We start from the raw sequence: 18,238 nt of genomic DNA on the forward strand, positions 1-18,238 counted from the left end.
TTCTTATAACGTATGAGCTTTCCACCCTTGTCTCCTTCTTATAACGTATGAGCTTTCTACCCTTGTCTCCTTCTTATAACGTATGAGCTTTCCACTCTTGTCTCCTTCTTATAACGTATGAGCCTTCCACCCTTGTCTCCTTCTTATAACGTATGAGCTTTCCACCCTTGTCTCCTTCTTATAACGTATGAGCTTTCTACCCTTGTCTCTTTCTTATAACGTATGAGCTTTCCACTCTTGTCTCCTTCTTATAACGTGAGCCTTCCACCCTTGTCTCCTTCTTATAACGTATGAGCTTTCCACCCTTGTCTCCTTCTTATAACGTATGAGCTTTCTACCCTTGTCTCCTTCTTATAACGTATGAGCTTTCTACCCTTGTCTCCTTCTTATAACGTATGAGCTTTCCACCCTTGTCTCCTTCTTATAACGTATGAGCTTTCCACCCTTGTCTCCTTCTTATAACGTGAGCCTTCCACCCTTGTCTCCTTCTTATAACGTATGAGCTTTCCACCCTTGTCTCCTTCTTATAACGTATGAGCTTTCCACCCTTGTCTCCTTCTTATAACGTATGAGCTTTCCACCCTTGTCTCCTTCTTATAACGTGAGCCTTCCACCCTTGTCTCCTTCTTATAACGTATGAGCTTTCCACCCTTGTCTCCTTCTTATAACGTATGAGCTTTCCACCCTTGTCTCCTTCTTATAACGTATGAGCTTTCCACCCTTGTCTCCTTCTTATAACGTATGAGCTTTCCACCCTTGTCTCCTTCTTATAACGTATAAGCTTTCTACCCTTGTCTCCTTCTTATAACGTATGAGCTTTCTACCCTTGTCTCCTTCTTATAACGTATGAGCTTTCCACCCTTGTCTCCTTCTTATAACGTATGAGCTTTCCACCCTTGTCTCCTTCTTATAACGTATGAGCTTTCCACCCTTGTCTCTTTCTTATAACGTATGAGCTTTCCACCCTTGTCTCTTTCTTATAACGTATGAGCTTTCCACCCTTGTCTCCTTCTTATAACGTATGAGCTTTCCACCCTTGTCTCCTTCTTATAACGTATGAGCTTTCTACCCTTGTCTCCTTCTTATAACGTATGAGCTTTCCACCCTTGTCTCTTTCTTATAACGTATGAGCTTTCCACCCTTGTCTCCTTCTTATAACGTATGAGCTTTCCACCCTTGTCTCCTTCTTATAACGTATGAGCTTTCCACCCTTGTCTCCTTCTTATAACGTATGAGCTTTCTACCTTTGTCTCCTTCTTATAACCTATGAGCTTTCCACACTTGTCTCCTTCTTATAACGTATGAGCTTTCCACCCTTGTCTCCTTCTTATAACGTATGAGCTTTCCACCCTTGTCTCCTTCTTATAACGTATGAGCTTTCCACCCTTGTCTCCTTCTTATAACGTATGAGCTTTCCACCCTTGTCTCCTTCTTATAACGTATGAGCTTTCCACCCTTGTCTCCTTCTTATAACGTGAGCCTTCCACCCTTGTCTCCTTCTTATAACGTATGAGCTTTCCACCCTTGTCTCCTTCTTATAACGTATGAGCTTTCCACCCTTGTCTCCTTCTTATAACGTATGAGCTTTCCACCCTTGTCTCCTTCTTATAACGTATGAGCTTTCCACCCTTGTCTCCTTCTTATAACGTATAAGCTTTCTACCCTTGTCTCCTTCTTATAACGTATGAGCTTTCTACCCTTGTCTCCTTCTTATAACGTATGAGCTTTCCACCCTTGTCTCCTTCTTATAACGTATGAGCTTTCCACCCTTGTCTCCTTCTTATAACGTATGAGCTTTCCACCCTTGTCTCTTTCTTATAACGTATGAGCTTTCCACCCTTGTCTCTTTCTTATAACGTATGAGCTTTCCACCCTTGTCTCCTTCTTATAACGTATGAGCTTTCCACCCTTGTCTCCTTCTTATAACGTATGAGCTTTCTACCCTTGTCTCCTTCTTATAACGTATGAGCTTTCCACCCTTGTCTCTTTCTTATAACGTATGAGCTTTCCACCCTTGTCTCCTTCTTATAACGTATGAGCTTTCCACCCTTGTCTCCTTCTTATAACGTATGAGCTTTCCACCCTTGTCTCCTTCTTATAACGTATGAGCTTTCTACCTTTGTCTCCTTCTTATAACCTATGAGCTTTCCACACTTGTCTCCTTCTTATAACGTATGAGCTTTCCACCCTTGTCTCCTTCTTATAACGTATGAGCTTTCCACCCTTGTCTCCTTCTTATAACGTATGAGCTTTCCACCCTTGTCTCCTTCTTATAACGTATGAGCTTTCCACCCTTGTCTCCTTCTTATAACGTATGAGCTTTCCACCCTTGTCTCCTTCTTATAACGTATAAGCTTTCTACCCTTGTCTCCTTCTTATAACGTATGAGCTTTCTACCCTTCTCTCCTTCTTATAACGTATGAGCTTTCCACCCTTGTCTCTTTCTTATAACGTATGAGCTTTCCACCCTTGTCTCCTTCTTATAACGTATGAGCTTTCCACCCTTGTCTCTTTCTTATAACGTATGAGCTTTCCACCCATGTCTCCTTCTTATAACGTATGAGCTTTCCACCCTTGTCTCTTTCTTATAACGTATGAGCTTTCCACCCTTGTCTCCTTCTTATAACGTATGAGCTTTCCACCCTTGTCTCTTTCTTATAACGTATGAGCTTTCCACCCTTGTCTCCTTCTTATAACGTATGAGCTTTCCACCCTTGTCTCCTTCTTATAACGTATGAGCTTTCCACCCTTGTCTCCTTCTTATAACGTATGAGCTTTCCACCCTTGTCTCTTTCTTATAACGTATGAGCTTTCTACCCTTGTCTCTTTCTTATAACGTATGAGCTTTCCACCCTTGTCTCCTTCTTATAACGTATGAGCTTTCCACCCTTGTCTCCTTCTTATAACGTATGAGCTTTCTACCCTTGTCTCCTTCTTATAACGTATGAGCTTTCTACCCTTGTCTCCTTCTTATAACGTATGAGCTTTCCACCCTTGTCTCCTTCTTATAACGTATGAGCTTTCTACCCTTGTCTCCTTCTTATAACGTATAGTAACAGTCGAAGCAAAACCCGCCAAATCGCTCAAATTGGCCATTTAGAGCCACAGAAACGACAATGCACAGCAAGTGAGGTAGGTTTTCATTTATTTTGAGCTTTAACTCAGAAATTTCATGATATAGGTTTACGATAATAAGACTCTTCAATATTCTCCCATACATTCCTTTATATTTCGAATAAACAACCAGGCTCGTCGCTCGTCTGGGCCCCCTGTGCTCACATGTACCGAACTTAATGCATGAATTACAGGAAATTATCATAATTCATTTATTACCCACAAATCGCCACGAATTCTATGAATGCCATGCGCGAAAAACCCAAAACAGCACAAAAAAATGGTGGGAGACCAAGGAATTTGTAGTTCTTGCTTTGAAAAATACATGAGTGAAATGATAGAACGTGAATCATGTGAAAGTATCATGACGAAAAGCTAAGATAAGGAAGCAAAAACAAACAGCAAAACAAGAGCATCAGTGAAGCAATTAAGAAAACACTCAATAGACGTCTTCGTCTAGCAAATAAGTAGTGCGCCTGGGAATATCGACAGCGAACAGAGTTGAATTCGACTGAGTTAAATTCAAATGCCGTATTTAACTATTTCAATTGACTGAAATAGGAGTTGACTTCGGCACATGTGAAATTCGACGTTTGAACTGGGCCCAAGCGAAAAAACTGACTAAATTGACTGTATTTAACGACCATAAAGAACGAAAGCCTTTTTATACTAGATGAGGGTTTTCATTCAGCAAATAAAGAATCGTCATAATTCCGTCCAGTTGATAAACAGTAGCCTGTGTACAGGCCCCTACTTTCCAGAGTTAAGAGAACTCTGGAAGGAATCGGGATTTTGGAGGGGAGGGGAGGGGAGGGGCAGCTGTTTAGAAGCTAATAAACAAGAACATGAAAGTGAAACTGATTAGTTACATACTGTGACCTTCAGAGATAATCTCTAGATATTGCATCATTTTTTATGGCACCTTTAAAGCCACAAACGTCAGACTTGCGATTTCTGCGCTGATCCGTTGAGTTTATATAAGCAGAGGTACTTAATGGGGGTTGAGTCAAAATATAGAGCAAATCTAAATTCTGTTCGAGAATGTATTGATCAAAGTCCTTTTCAGAGCAGCAACAAGGATAAGACTCCACATTTAAGCCTCTTTAGAGAATGTAAATATCTCTTGTCTGAAACAACTACTAAAATCGGTTCTGAATTTCGTTTAGGCGTCAAAATTCCAACCAGACAAGACAAGAAACTTAAAATTGCTCATCCGCAACCAGCCTTCAACTTGTAAACAGGAACACGAAAGTGAAACCAGTGTGTTACCTATTGTGACCTTAGCCTTGAAATAATAATCGCACGACACGCGTCTTTTAACAGCAAATGCGCTGATCCGTTACGTGTAAATAGAACTATTTCATCGGAATGGGGGAAGTTGGAGGAGGTAAGTCAAAAAATGAAAAAGTGGTAGAGCAAAGCACATCAGTTCTTCCCCGGTCCCTTAGGCAATATTTCATGAAATTCTCGAAGCGGCTCTATTAATACAAAGCAGATAAAGGGCAACATTGGGGGAATACTAAACGTTGAATGATTTACCGCCTGCTCTCGTGTTTGGGGTGATATTTCAAGTAATAGGAGTTATTAAGTTCTTGAACAGAGTTCAACCATATTCGAATGTCCTCTTCTAGAAGGTTCTGATTATAGTCCCTTTACAGAACGGCATTGTAACAATTTATGAAGTAAAAAATAAAAAAAAGCACTAAACTGAGCTTTTCACCGAAAGGAAAATTTTTGAACGAACAGTTTAGTATTCAGTTCACCGGTTATCTTCAGCGACAACATTCAGCATTTTACTTATAGTAAAATGTAGAGCCAGCTGAAAGTATATGGGGTTACAAAATTAGGGGGAAACGTGTCTGGAAAACGATGAAGCAGAGAAGATCTTAATCGACTGCGGAGTTGTCTGTGTCAATTTCTTCTTACGGTTTTATCTTAGACAACATACATTCGAAAATCTTCCCATCTTCAAAACATACCTAACGTGCTTATTGGCAAGAAACTTAACGATCTTCGTTCGTGATCAATCTCGAGAGCAAAGACATGTAGCTCTTGTTGTTGTCCGAAGACAGGTAGCTGTTTAGTTTAAATTTCATCATTGGCAAGTCCTGGGCCTTTACGGAAAAAACTAAATTACACTCTGACATAATGTACTTACCAGTGAGACTTATTTCAGTGCCTTGAGGAACACAGTAAGGCTGTTAAATACTATTGTTGATCTGATCACCTTTTCACTGCCGTTTTGGATCGTGATGGGCTGGCACGAAGAATAAAGACTCCAGACCGTTTCCTCGCTATCGAAACGTTCCAATTTACATCGGAGGAAAAAGCAAAGCGAAATAAGCGATGAGGTTTTCCATTCACCAAATAAAAAGTCGTTGTACATCCGTCCGGTAAGAGACTTTATTATCCAACTACAACAAGACGAGTACAAATAACGCCATAGACGAGTACAAATATCACGCGGTATTTGTACTCGTCTATTGTAGTACCGGTTAAACAGGTTTTCTCGCATCGCGTGAGCGAAAAATTGAAGTGTAGTTAAGAAAAAAAAAGTAAGCAAGGGGCGGACAATTTGAATCATATTTCCGACGACGAAGAGTCAAAATGGCTGGCAAATATAGGCCCAGCTTCATTAGATGAATCGAACGAAGAAAAACAGCTTGACGACCAGAAAATTTCTTCATTAATGAAGAAAATAGAAACACCGACACAACAACGCGCCAATTCCGTTCCGCTTTGCATACTTCTGTCACGCACTCCTCGCAAATAAAATCCGCGAAATTCGCCCGCGCTGAAATAACAGTTTGGCGTGTTGGATAATAAATAACTTATTAGACATTTGGTTGTGTAGTATCGCTGAGTATTTTTACGAGTTGTGCCGTATTTTGACGAGCCCGTAGGGCGAGTCAAAATACAAATAACGAGTAAAAATACCCAGCGATACTACACAACAAAACGTCAAATAAGATATATATACTTCGCGAAATGAATGAAGGTCGAATTCCCAAATTGTTTTCTACAAAATGAAATCGACTTAGCTGTTGGTACATATTTCAAATGGAGCAGGCCTAAATTCGTTTATAGAGCCGTTAAGTATAACACTTCGCCCACACGGGCATGGATTTGTGACAAAACTCTTAACGGTTCGTACACTGAGCTATAGTCTTGTTGTAGACAGACACTTAGTTGCTTCTCAATCTAGATTACAAATGATCTAGTCTTACCTCTTTGAGGATTTCAGGGGCTATTGAAGCTTTGCATCGATGTATTTCTCCAGAAAAAAGGCAAGACTCCTTTCGAAGGTGAAAAGGGCACCAAACCGAAAGCCACTAAAGATTATTGCGAAACATACCTGATTACACAGTGTCTATTTTTACACCTGATCTGCGCGTGATCACATCAGAAATAAAACAGCAGAACATTGACTTGTTGGGTAAGGTTATAGAGTTAGTAATGGGAGGGTCATTTAGGAAGTTTCATTGTTTTGGGCCTCATAGACAAGCCAACCTATTACAGCAGTGTTTAACATGTTTGACAAGTTCTTTTTTTTTTTTCCAGGAGCGCTTTGCTCGTTGGCGAAAGTTAAAAGGTCCATCGACTTCACACTGCCTATATTATTATAAGTGGCCCATTATACGTTAAAACAAATATTTATAAACGGAAAACGCAGTTTTTCATCGGAATAAAAGGTCACGTTAACCGGTATCTTCGCAGAGGAAGTCAACAAAAGACCTTTTATTCTACCCCTCACGGGTAATTAAAAAGTTATTTAAACAGAAACTTTCCACCGCTATAACCAATAACTTTTATTAGGCTTTCTAATACAAAAGAAATCAATTTTTGGTTGGCACTTTTTAAAAGATTGGAAATAGAACTATTTTTTTCTTTTTTTAATGGGGTCAGTTAGTCCGAGAGTACATAGAAAACATTACACATCTGAAAATCATTCATTTAGAATCAATAAAAATATCCTTTTAAAAGAGGAGGTAGAGAAATAAATTTACTTTTCAGTTTTAATGTGATCTGCATGAAAGAACATAAAGGTGAAAAATTCACCGTGAAAAGTATTTAATAAATCTTCTGGAGCCTTGATTCAAGGCTGGTATCCTTAACAAAGTTGAGAAATTCATTCCTGCTATGAAATATTTGCTGATTAATTTCCTAGTCATTACCACATTTTTGTCACCATTTCTGGCCAATTTCTGCCTGAAGAACCTGTTCCGGACAATCAGTTTGTAAAAGGAAGCATAATAATAAACAGCGCTCTTAAAGCCTCTGCTTTAAGTGAAAAAGCGAGGGAGGTTTGGGTCGAGTCGCTCAATGAAACCGACCCAGGCCTCCCTCTCTTTTTCACTTTTCAGTTCCAATCTTCGCTCTATTTTACCAACTGAATGCCTGGAACAGGCCAATGCCTGAAACACCCTGGTGTCGTTCTAAAGAATTATTTTTGTCTTATCAGCATTAAATTGAAATAATCTAATGTCACACAGAAAGTGAGCCATAAATTTTGGCCACCTAAATTCATGGGGCCGTCTATTTTCTTCATGCTTCTTAATTACGCAGATTTTTTCATGTCATTCAGTAGTTTGGCTAATATGGCGTATGTATCTCTTCCATTCTTTAACCGCGATTCAGCGTACTGGATAAGACTTGCTTGCAGGCTCAACACCCTTTGCCTATTGTAACGGATCATCTGCATTAAAAAAAAAAAACCAACAAAAATTAAGATCAGTTAAATAAAAAATACTGCTCAATATTACTGGTATTGTTATTTACCTCTTTCTTTGCAGCTTCTGAAATTGAATTATATGCTTCCTCTGCATCTTCTTTGGCTTTTTGAAGCTGATGGTAGAAAATGCACAAAAACAATTTGGTAATCTTCCATTCTAGCATTCGACATGATTCTTCAGAACCTCGACAAGACCTTCCAAATGATATATCTAATGTCTATTGCAAGTATAAGTGCATCCTTACATGAACAAGGGGAAAAGTACTAAAGGAATGTATATCACGTGCAAAACACAAGTTTGTCAGAATCTTACCGCTTCTTGGTTCTTAGGTTTGGCTTTTTCCAATGCTTTTGTTGCATTCTCAAACTCTACCAGTTTACAAGTACGACGGAAAAGCATCTCCTACAGGGTGGGAAATGGACGAAATAAATGCATTAGAAAGTTAAAATGTTTATCTTGGGACTGTAAAAAAGGGAATAACCAAGTAACAACAGGGTTAAAAGTTAAGGTGTTGCAGTTGGCATCCCAAAGCCCCAAATTTCAGCTCTATTGGTGGTTCCATAGTCAATTCTTCCACTAAGCTTTGTAATTAAAAACTGGTCAAGTAAGTTCACATCTCCGCTCCACCATTTCAGCCTTTGTTTACAAATTTTCCACTCCATTACTAGACAGCAGAGCAATACAAAAATAAAATGCCCTTAACTCCTGAGGGTATACAATACAACAGTTCTGTTCTTTACAGTTTTAATCTTTCTTACCCATGAATAGAATACACTGAAGGTGCTAGAGACAGAGAGGTAGAGCCCAGTCATCTTATTCACAACATGACCATGCTTTTTGTCCCAGCCCACCCCAAAGAAAAAAATGTTTATCACCTTCCCCAACCGTGCCCCCACCACCAAGCTCCACCCCCTGAAAAATTATACTCAAGTTTTCTAAAAACATTTCACAAACCTTGGCAGCATCCATGTATCTCGAATAAAGTTCTAAAGTAAAACCTAGAGTGTTGTCATCATTAGTGGACATAACATCCAGTGATTCCTAAAGAAAAGATCAGACACAAAGACAAAAACAAAACAAAACTGATTAAACTTCTGGAATTGAGGAACACTTTCATCAAGGGTAACAGATTACCTTTAAAAAGGTATCAGCAGGTATCAACAAATGCTTTTCATTCCACTAATTTATTCTTGTTTTTCTCGTTGCCATGTTCCCACCAATCATGTAGCTCCATTTTCTGCCTTTAAAAGCACACACAACCCACAATTCCTCTATTCTCTCTGACGAAGGGCTAGCCCTCGAAACGTCAGCTTTTATAATCGTAACGGTGACCAATTTACCATTTCAACTTTGTTGATATATCGAAATTATTTCGTTACCCCCACCGACGCAGCCCCAAACAGTTTCTTTAGAAACTATCAGCCTTCACCTAGAAAAAGGCTTCCATACCTTAACACCATTTAGAGCGCTTGAAAAAGTCACAAAGCTCCTGAAAAAGTAATGAGTAAACTTTAAAAAAACTGGCACTTCATCTAACCCTAACATCCACTAAATGTAAATTGTATATTCTAAATAATGTTCTCTGTAAATTTTCTCTTGTATGAACAAGAATTTGTTCAACAATCAAGAGCTCCTTTGATATTTGTTCAATTCCTTTATTCTCCTTGAACCTTCATACAATATTCAGCTGTGATGCTGTAGGGAGAATTTCCATTGTAGATCAGGCTTAACACTTCCACAATGGATCTACACATAATTTTCAAGCCAGTACTGCATTATGGGATATAAGCTCTGGCAGGATGAGCATTGTGGGCTGATTTCACCATTCACAGAAACATTTTCCCTCTCATTGTCAGTTATTACAAGATGGTTGGAGTGACCAGAACTACAAGGCAGTACATGAATTGTGGCAAAACAATGATTATTTGTGTATTTGTTTCAGAAAAAAAATCAGCCAAACCATGTCTGGTCCACTATTGCTTGCATTGGAAGTTGGCCACAAGAGTTAAATATTAGAAAATATGAAACAAAAATATATAATTATTTAGCAATTATTTCACGAGCGCGTGTTGGATATGAGATGATAGATAGCCAATGAGGCGTGTAGCACCAAGTTGGCCATAATCATCTCATATGCAACAAGCGCGAGTAGAATAATTGTTTTATTAAAAAAAATGCTCCCAAGATATTAGACAAATCTTCATGACTTTATTTGTAAGAAGAAACCAGATGTTACAATGTACAGATATGAGATTATGGTATATTGGCTCATGTACCATAATGGCTAAGCCAATGAAAAGTCTTAAACTGCATCATCCAATGATCTAGTTTTTAATAATAAGTACATATAAAATATATATAAATAGTTATTTGGTAACTTCAGGCATAGAACTACGAACCCTTTCAATTCCTTGGTGCTATTATCATCACTAGTAGATGCCGTCATGAGGCCAGAGCTAAAATCATTCACTGCTAATGCAACACCTGAAGTTGACAAAGAAATTCAAAATGACCATACCTACACATGAATAATTATTATTATACCGTGGTAAAATTGTCATCATAAATCATCAAACATTTTTATACATTATTAAGAACCATAATAACCATTATGCAACATCCAAATACATATATTTTAATAAAATGTTTTGTTCTGTAGTATTGCTGAGTATGTTTACAAGTTGTGCTGTATTTTGAAGAGCCCATAGGGAAAGTCAAAATACAAACAATGAGTTACAATACTCAGCGATACCACCCAACAAAACTTTTAATAATAAGTTTATTATTCAACATGCCAACGTGGCATTTCAGTGCGGGTGAGTTTCCGAGATAATTATTTACCGGGAGCACAATACAGAAGTATGATAAGTGGAACAGAAACAGCAGGTTGGTGTGTTGCTGTTTCTATTTTCTTCAATAAATGATGAAGTTTCATCGTTCTCTACATGCTTTTCTTCATTCAATTTATCTAATAAACTTCAACCAATATTTGCCAGCCACTCCTACTCTTTGTCATCAGAAAAATAATATAAATTGTCTGCCATTGTTTTTGATAACTTCAATCCAATTTATCGCTTGTGCAATGCAAGAAAACCTGTCTAACCGGTTCTCTGGGGTACAAATACTGCAAGATAATTGTACTCGTTTTGGGTGTTATTTGTACTCTACAAAGCATAGTTGGATATTTTCACATGATCGATGTTCATTTGATATCAAGGTTTTTGCCATTCTCTCTTTTTAAATTCATCAGACTGGACCATTAATTAAAATGACATTTCAGGGTGAAATTCACTATTTCAGCCTAACTGACAAATGAATAACACAGATTACACATTGCAGAAAAGAAACATTGCTACATACGTTGCTGACTGTGTACCATTTTGGTAAAGTTCTATAAAAAAACATAAAGAAAAACACATTTTAATTGAAGGAATATTGGTAACTCTACTTTGAGCCAAAATCCAAAACCTGACTTTCCCCTAAATTAAACCACACTCTTAATTATCAAAGGTGCTGTTTGGTGCACAACCAAATTAACAAAATCATATATTAATTGTTTATTTCATTATTGGAAAAAATAGTGGAATTTACAAATCTACACATTGTGGCTTTTCAAACACAATTTCCTGCAGAATTGGCATTTAAGAAGTCCTTTTTTTCCCCTCAAAGACCCTCAGAACAAACAAACAACATACATGTACATGTACATGAACTCCATCCTTTAACCACAAGCCGCAGAGGATGCAGAGCATCCAAGCCCAGACTGACTTAGTAGGAGACAAGCGTTAACACCAACAGCCCTTCAACTCCCATGAGTGACCAAAACACAATTTCTCCTTACAAAGTCATTATACAAAATCAAGCAGACAAGTGACGAGAATGGAGAATAATATCTATTGGGAAATTAAACTCTGATCCAATACCAAATTTTATTAACTAATATCACAAGAATTGTTTGACAGACCTTCAGGAGAATTCCAATTGAGATCTGGAATTGAAAGGGTGAACCAGCCGAATCTTCCAAATATGATATTCATTCTGACTAATAAATCATAATAAACCTCTTGGGTAAATTTTCAGTCGGTATATTTATTTCTTACTATTACTGACCCCGTATGTCTCCTTGATAAGTGGTGTGTACTCTTCCACATTATCTCTTTTCTTCTGAAATTCTTCATCAAGATCCTGACCAAGAGGAATGTACAGTACTGCTCAAAAGTAATTTACAACTGTCTTGAGAGATGCATCTCGTTTCTCTCGAGATGTATCTTGTTTCATTCAAGTCTTTCCTCATTCCTTGCAAGTGCAATAGTCCAATGGTTTGCATTGTAGTGACACACAATGCCACTGTTAAATACTATGATGTGAGTTTTGAGTATTACAAACTTGCATTTGTGAATTGCATTGAAGGTTGATTTTCACATGTGGCGAGATTGACACTCGATCACTGTTCGCTATTGTTCATTAACAAAGGCCAAACTTTTGTAATTGTAAAGCTTACAGACTTGTTATACATAAGCATCCCGGGGCTATTCACCAGTTTAATTTAAGAACTATCTCTCTGTTCCACAACACAAATTACAATTCATAATTCACAACCCTGCATGGGATATATACTCTATGTTTACAATTATAAAGATAATCCAGTAAAATAATAAATTAAAACTTTAAATGAAAAAATCAAAACAATTAAAACAAGAAAACATTTAAAGAAGAAATTAAACCAATTTAAAAATTTTTTTTACCTTGTGACTATGATGTCTAAAATCATCCACAGCTCGCGATAAACTTGTCATAAGACCTTTTTTCACTTTGCTCCTAACTGGCGGCTATGTAAGAATTAAAAAAAAAAGTGTTTATACTTTTAGCGAGCATGAGAGACACCATGGCTGAACTGTTACTTGGCGTGCTGGTCTCTTAGTTGAAAAGCCACAGTTAATTGCTGAGAGCAAGGAGTTGAATCACGATTATCAAACTTCATTTTGCCAAGTTGCAGCCGACATGTTGCAACAAAAAATCATCCAGGCATATATAAAAAATGTATATACAATCAAGGAGAAAATTATCGACACAGTACCATTGAAATGGCAACATTCTGGAATATGTAGCATACCAAATATACCCTTTGTACCCTAACTTTCACCTCTTCTGTACAGTGTTGCAATTTTTTTTTAAGATTCTACTAAACAATACTTCCTTAACAATGGCTCCACTACTATTCACATAAAACAAGCCCCTCTTAAAAGAGAACCTAAACTAATATGTCTTTTTCTAGCATTAAAACCTCATGACCAATGAGATGAAAACTCCACTTGTCAATTGTAGGATAAACATGCACATCTCGGAGTTTATATTAGGCTTCATTTTGCCATGGTATGATTGTTGATTAACACGAGGACAACAAACCTCATGTTCACAGATATCTCTACCAAACACCTGTCAGAGTATCTTTGGTAATCATTTTACTTAAACTCACATTTTCCTCTTTCAGAAACTTTTGCAAATCTTCATCTTTTGAAAAGGCTGGGTGGGCAACAACAAGTTGAAGAAATCTGAATGACACACAAAAAAATATCAACAATTATATATCCTTTTTTATTCAATTTTTCTCCCACCTTCACTCAAGTGCTCTGTTATTTGCTCATTTACTCCATCATTCTTTACCTACTTCAATATTTGTTATTTTTGCTATTTGACAGATACATGCACAGTCTATGCCTACATTGTGCATCTATTCACACTTTTGTCTGTTTTGTTTTGTTTTGTCTGTTTATAAATTTATAAATTATTTTAACGGCCCTTTAATTCCTTTCCAATCACTCATGCTAACATTTCAAGACTTACTTCTCCATGTTACGACAATCTCTTGAAAACTCATCAGCAACCATGTTTTTAGCATCTTTCCCTAAGAAAATAAATATCAGTACTTATAAGTAAATGACAAAAGAATCATTTCACTTTTAAAATAGAAAATAGAATCTCTACTGGTCAAATCGATAGAAATGATAGAAACCCTCGGGAGTGTTTCATTTCTCACTTACCAAGTTGCTTTTTAGACTTTGCTTCTGCAGCACTGACGGTGGTCACGGGCTTTGGAGGTAATGGTGGTATCTAAGAAAAACAATCTATCTAAATCATGATTTTGTCCTTTTTAGCCCAGTTTTGTTGCTGTACTTCAGAGCAAAATGTAAAGTGTAGGGAATTAGCTGGAAAAAAAAAATCAAAGTAAAAAAATCACGATTTCAACGGACTTACAACAACTCCATCCACATTGTTGTGAGCTATTAAACAGTGATAAAGCCACTCTAAGTCTTCATACTGACGCAGAACGACGACTCCTTTCTCTTCTTCACTTTCATCAACCTGGTAAAGCAAATAGCACAGATAGATGAAGATGCTTGATTCTGGGCACCATTAACTTTTTATGCCTTAAATCATTATGCATAATCTCCATACTCATTTTGTAATGTTTCCTGTGGTTCTGGTAAAGAGAATTTGTTTCACCATCAGGAGCTTTCTCAGTTTACGATAATTTGCTTTATTCTCGTAACCTTTAAGTGTGAATCAGCAGAGACGAAGTAGTGAGAAATTAGATGTTAGACACTGATCATTAATGGCTAACAGAGTTTATAGCGACTTAATTTTCCATTTTCCAGGGGTCAGCGGTTCGAATCCCATACAGGCCTGAATTTTTTCAAGTCTGATTTTCACTACTGTTTAAATACTGCTTTACTGCAAGGATTGTGCACATATACGTTTCATAACCGCAGTTCAGATATATGTATTTCATATATTCATTGTGTTTGATTTGTCACCTTATGGGTCTATGTCAAATTAATTTGATGGCCTGCTCCGAGTTGGCTTGTTAGCTCAATTGGTGGAGCGCTGCACTAGTAGCAGGTCAGTGGTTTGAATCCCGTACATGCCTGAATTTTTTCAGGTCTGATTTTACTATTGCTTAAATAGTGCTTTACTGCGAGGATCGTGCACATACACATATGAAGATTACCTGCAATAATGCATCATGAAAAATTTTGCCCCTCAGTTTTAAAAAAAGAAACATCTGATTTTTTTCTTAAGCAAGAATTTTGTTTTCAAACTTTCTGCTGTTGCAATCAAATAAAGCATTTGAATGGCAAATTTAAGGGCTAGATGGCAAGAGAGGGTAAAGATTTAAAAATTTCATCTTTGAAAATGGCATGTAAAGATCAGCAATGGCAACAGGATTTGAAGAAGTAGACAGTGTACCCAGACCACTCAATCCAGAGTCCAGAAATAAGAGGAGAATCGAAACCCCACAACCTTCTTTGCACTTTGCCTTGATTCCCAGATGTGATCAAAACATAACTTCTCTTTACAATCGTAATGCTTAACTCAGCAAACAGGTAAATATTGATCACCCAACCCAAGATTGCTTTAAAAATATACACTATTGGCTTGCCTAAGAATTAAAAACTTTGAGAAGATTAGCGTGACTTCTCTCGAGGAGATCACGAGGTTTAAAAACCAGCTGAAAAGTGCAACTGAAGGAACGAACTGAAACAGAGAAATTATCGATTATGTTATCGAATCTGTACGATCCAGGAAATTTCTGTATTACGACTCTCTACTTTACCATCTTTAAACTGCAATAGAGGTTAGAGAGGCAAATCTCCGTTTGGATTCTTCACTTTCCCAAACTTCATGAAAGTTAGGTTATCGCAAGGTAATTTATACTTTAAGCCATTACAGTGTACCACTTTTCAAAAAGAATCGTATTACAGGTGACAGTACCACTCTCCGCGGCTAGCCAATAAAATCAAAGATCAGCGAAGTGGACTTACAATGTTAGTTTGTATGGTGAATTTTACGATCTCGCCGTCCTTACTGGCATCGAGAACTTTAACGGGCCAAGACAAACCCTGCTCTCCAACGCCATTAACTTCAGTTTCCGCCTGAAAACGGAAAGCAAATTAGACACATCTGCAGGAATCTGAAATAGCTCTAATTTACTTCAAAACAGCTGTTACCATCTTGTGTCATCAGAACAGCCCGCAATCCGGATTCCGATGGTTTAATATGTGTGGCAATCTGATATGAACCTGCGCATATGTGTGGCGATATTTTAACTAAATCACACCACGTAAAATCTCTTGCTTCAAACAACCGCGTTACAGCCGTCGTTTTGACTGACAGCGCAAACTCGTTCCCAGGGTCTAATACTCCGACGGGGGCTTGGAGGATAGAATATAGAACGTGGATGAGTGTTTTAATATCCTAGATCACGCTCCCACAACACTCCGACTTCAAATCAAAGAAGCCATTCACATTCAAGGTGAGCAAACAACACTCAATCATCAACCGTATCGTGTCAATCTAAGACTTTCTTTATAACTGCGTGCATTGTATTTGTCTTTAACTTTGTTTTGTCCCACGCGAGTACTGCCAGTATATACACAAATTAATTTTTGTACTTTGTAAATATTTTAACTGAAGATGACAATAGTTACTGTCGAAACACGTCTATTAAAAATGTCATGTATTTTATCAAATTGGTTGCATATCTGCTTTGATCTAGACCTTCCGTAAATTTGTTTTGCTGCTCTACGGCTAACTATTAACCCCATCAAGATCCTCTTACAGGCCTGGAACCATATTTTGAGATCTAAACCTAAGAAACAGCAGCAGAAATATATACTGGTGAGGGGGGGGGTGGGAGGTTCTGTAATGTCCTGAACCTCTTTCGTGGGATAGTTTTTTGTTTAAGTACACAGTGTACAAATCTTATAGTTCAGGGCCCAGTATTCTTATAGTTTAAGGCCCAGTTGTATTAAAGGGCGGTAATGCTATCGAACAGATAGACCGCTATCCAGCGGTTAAGTGTTAGAAAAACGTACTGCCTACCCATAAGAATCATATATACACAGTCATTTATCACTTCACGGGTTTATTACGAGCCAACATAACGACCAACTCCCAGTAGGCTTTTCACAACTCAGTTGGTAAAGCACTGCACCGTTATCGTGGAGGTCATGGGTTCAAATACCGCACAGGCCTGGATTTTTTTCAGGCCTTATTTTCACTATTGCTTAAGTAGTGTTCATTATTGCGAATATTGCTTTAATATACATTTTCATAAGAATCTACACGGCAAGCGTCACTGAGCGTCCCCACTGTCCATGCGACAAAATGTCAGTTATAGTAAAACACCGCGCAGACCTCGACATGATGGTCAGAAAGGCACCCTGGGTGTAACACAGAATGACTCCCCTCCCCCTTTTCTAAAATCCTACCTACGCCCCTTAGTAGAGCTGGTGCTGGTCTTAGCTCAAAACCAGCTCACTCTGTATTCTTTTCTTAAAATTTACATTATATGAATTTTAAACCATCAATGTTACGATCTTGAATGCAAACATGGCAACCAAAGACTGGTTCAATTTTTAGAACAGGTTACCATGGTTACTGTCAAGACTTTTCAAAAAAACCTGGTAGTAGGAGTATGCATCATAATCACATAACCTGTACGCCCCCCTCCCCTCCCCCCCCCTCACCCCGCGCGCGGTTTCATTGTAAAACGGTATGGCATTGAAAACAGAATTGGGTCAAGATCGGAATTTTTGTTACAGTCACTCACTCACTCTCTCACTCATTTCGACAACATAACTGGCTTCGCATCCTATTAGAGGTAGTAACCACAAAAAAATTCCATGCATGAAAAGGCGTTGGCGTTTGCGGGGGCAGGACCAGAAAATGGCGTATAGAAGAAAGAGAAAGAAACGTGGTTAGATGATAAAATGTCCATTGACTGGGTATGATTGAGTAAGGCTGAGTCAGACGAGAAAACATATGGCTCTCGGCTATGATGTGCAGCCTCATTCAATTCAAGCAAATTGTTCCTCTTTCGGCCCTTACCCGCGCACCCCTCCGATACAGGTACATAATGTTCCTCGACCTTTTACGCTAGTCACAGAAAATGGAATAAGCTCTGACGGCTGTTATGCGACTTGAAGAATAACCCCATAAACTTTAAATTATTTTGTCTACAAACTATTACTACATTTTTTTTCTGGAGATGATTCTGGTGACTGTTCTGCTGCACTGTGAAAGATCAAGAGGAAGTAATTCAGCTTTTAAATTAAATTCAAATTGAACTTACAAGTTTCTCCTGCGGTAATCCAGGTGAAAATACGCAGAGTATCAACTTTTTTCGGTTACCATCAAAAATTATCCACTTAACGAAACATTGGGTTCGAGCTTCTGAGTTGTATTGCGCATGTGTTAGTACAGAAACGCAGTATATGAATTTTATAAACATGGTTGGATAAGTACAGTTGCCTTTACAAAGATAGCTTTCTCTTCCCTTTTTCCAATAGGAATTACCCAATTGGAAGTCTTCCTAATTCTCCGTGTCA

General features: G+C 37.9%; 1 protein-coding gene and 1 long non-coding RNA gene across 4 annotated transcripts in view; both read right to left on the reverse strand.

Annotated features, from left to right (window-relative positions):
- LOC148731639 (uncharacterized) overlaps positions 1-6,465 on the reverse strand; it is a 31,210-nt gene extending 24,745 nt beyond the window's left edge. Inside the window, exons 1-2 of one of the 2 annotated variants that reach the window (XR_016000938.1) lie at positions 6,342-6,465; positions 5,273-5,408 (exon numbers count right to left, since the gene is read on the reverse strand). This is a non-coding gene — a long non-coding RNA (uncharacterized LOC148731639). Of the gene's footprint in view, positions 1-5,272; positions 5,753-6,341 lie in introns of those variants that run through there. The other variant, XR_016000937.1, reaches the window with a different exon arrangement.
- Positions 6,466-6,908: 443 nt separating this feature from the next.
- Positions 6,909-18,199, reverse strand: LOC111332484 (sorting nexin-32). Of its 2 annotated transcripts, none has more exons than XM_088759393.1 (15): positions 17,983-18,199; positions 15,671-15,781; positions 14,103-14,210; positions 13,889-13,958; positions 13,692-13,752; positions 13,324-13,399; positions 12,593-12,676; positions 11,958-12,032; positions 11,208-11,238; positions 10,247-10,331; positions 9,297-9,336; positions 8,802-8,888; positions 8,160-8,249; positions 7,894-7,959; positions 6,909-7,810 (listed from the first exon to the last, which is right to left on the reverse strand). In XM_088759393.1, exons 1-15 carry the CDS (start codon positions 18,139-18,141, stop codon positions 7,673-7,675), a joined length of 1,281 nt encoding a protein of 426 aa, XP_088615519.1. In that variant the 5' UTR covers positions 18,142-18,199; the 3' UTR covers positions 6,909-7,672. The 2 variants fall into 2 exon arrangements, with proteins under 2 accessions (XP_088615519.1, XP_088615520.1); XM_088759394.1 differs by lacking the exon at positions 17,983-18,199 and adding an exon at positions 15,857-16,009.
- Positions 18,200-18,238: the final 39 nt, after the last annotated feature.

Source organism: Stylophora pistillata, chromosome 5 (genome assembly GCF_964205215.1).
Source record: "Stylophora pistillata chromosome 5, jaStyPist1.2, whole genome shotgun sequence".
Taxonomy (NCBI): Eukaryota; Metazoa; Cnidaria; class Anthozoa; order Scleractinia; family Pocilloporidae; genus Stylophora; species Stylophora pistillata.

Bases quoted from the DNA above. Each gene is read 5' to 3' on its own strand.
- LOC111332484 (XM_088759393.1), bottom strand. From the start codon at position 18,141: ATGTTTATAAAATTCATATACTGCGTTTCTGTACTAACACATGCGCAA. The intron at 13,959-14,102 runs GTAAGTCCGTTG...TGTTTTTCTTAG, and splicing joins ACAATGTGGATGGAGTTGTT to ATACCACCATTACCTCCAAA. The intron at 7,811-7,893 runs GTAAATAACAAT...TTTTTAATGCAG, and splicing joins CAGAAGCTGCAAAGAAAGAG to ATGATCCGTTACAATAGGCA.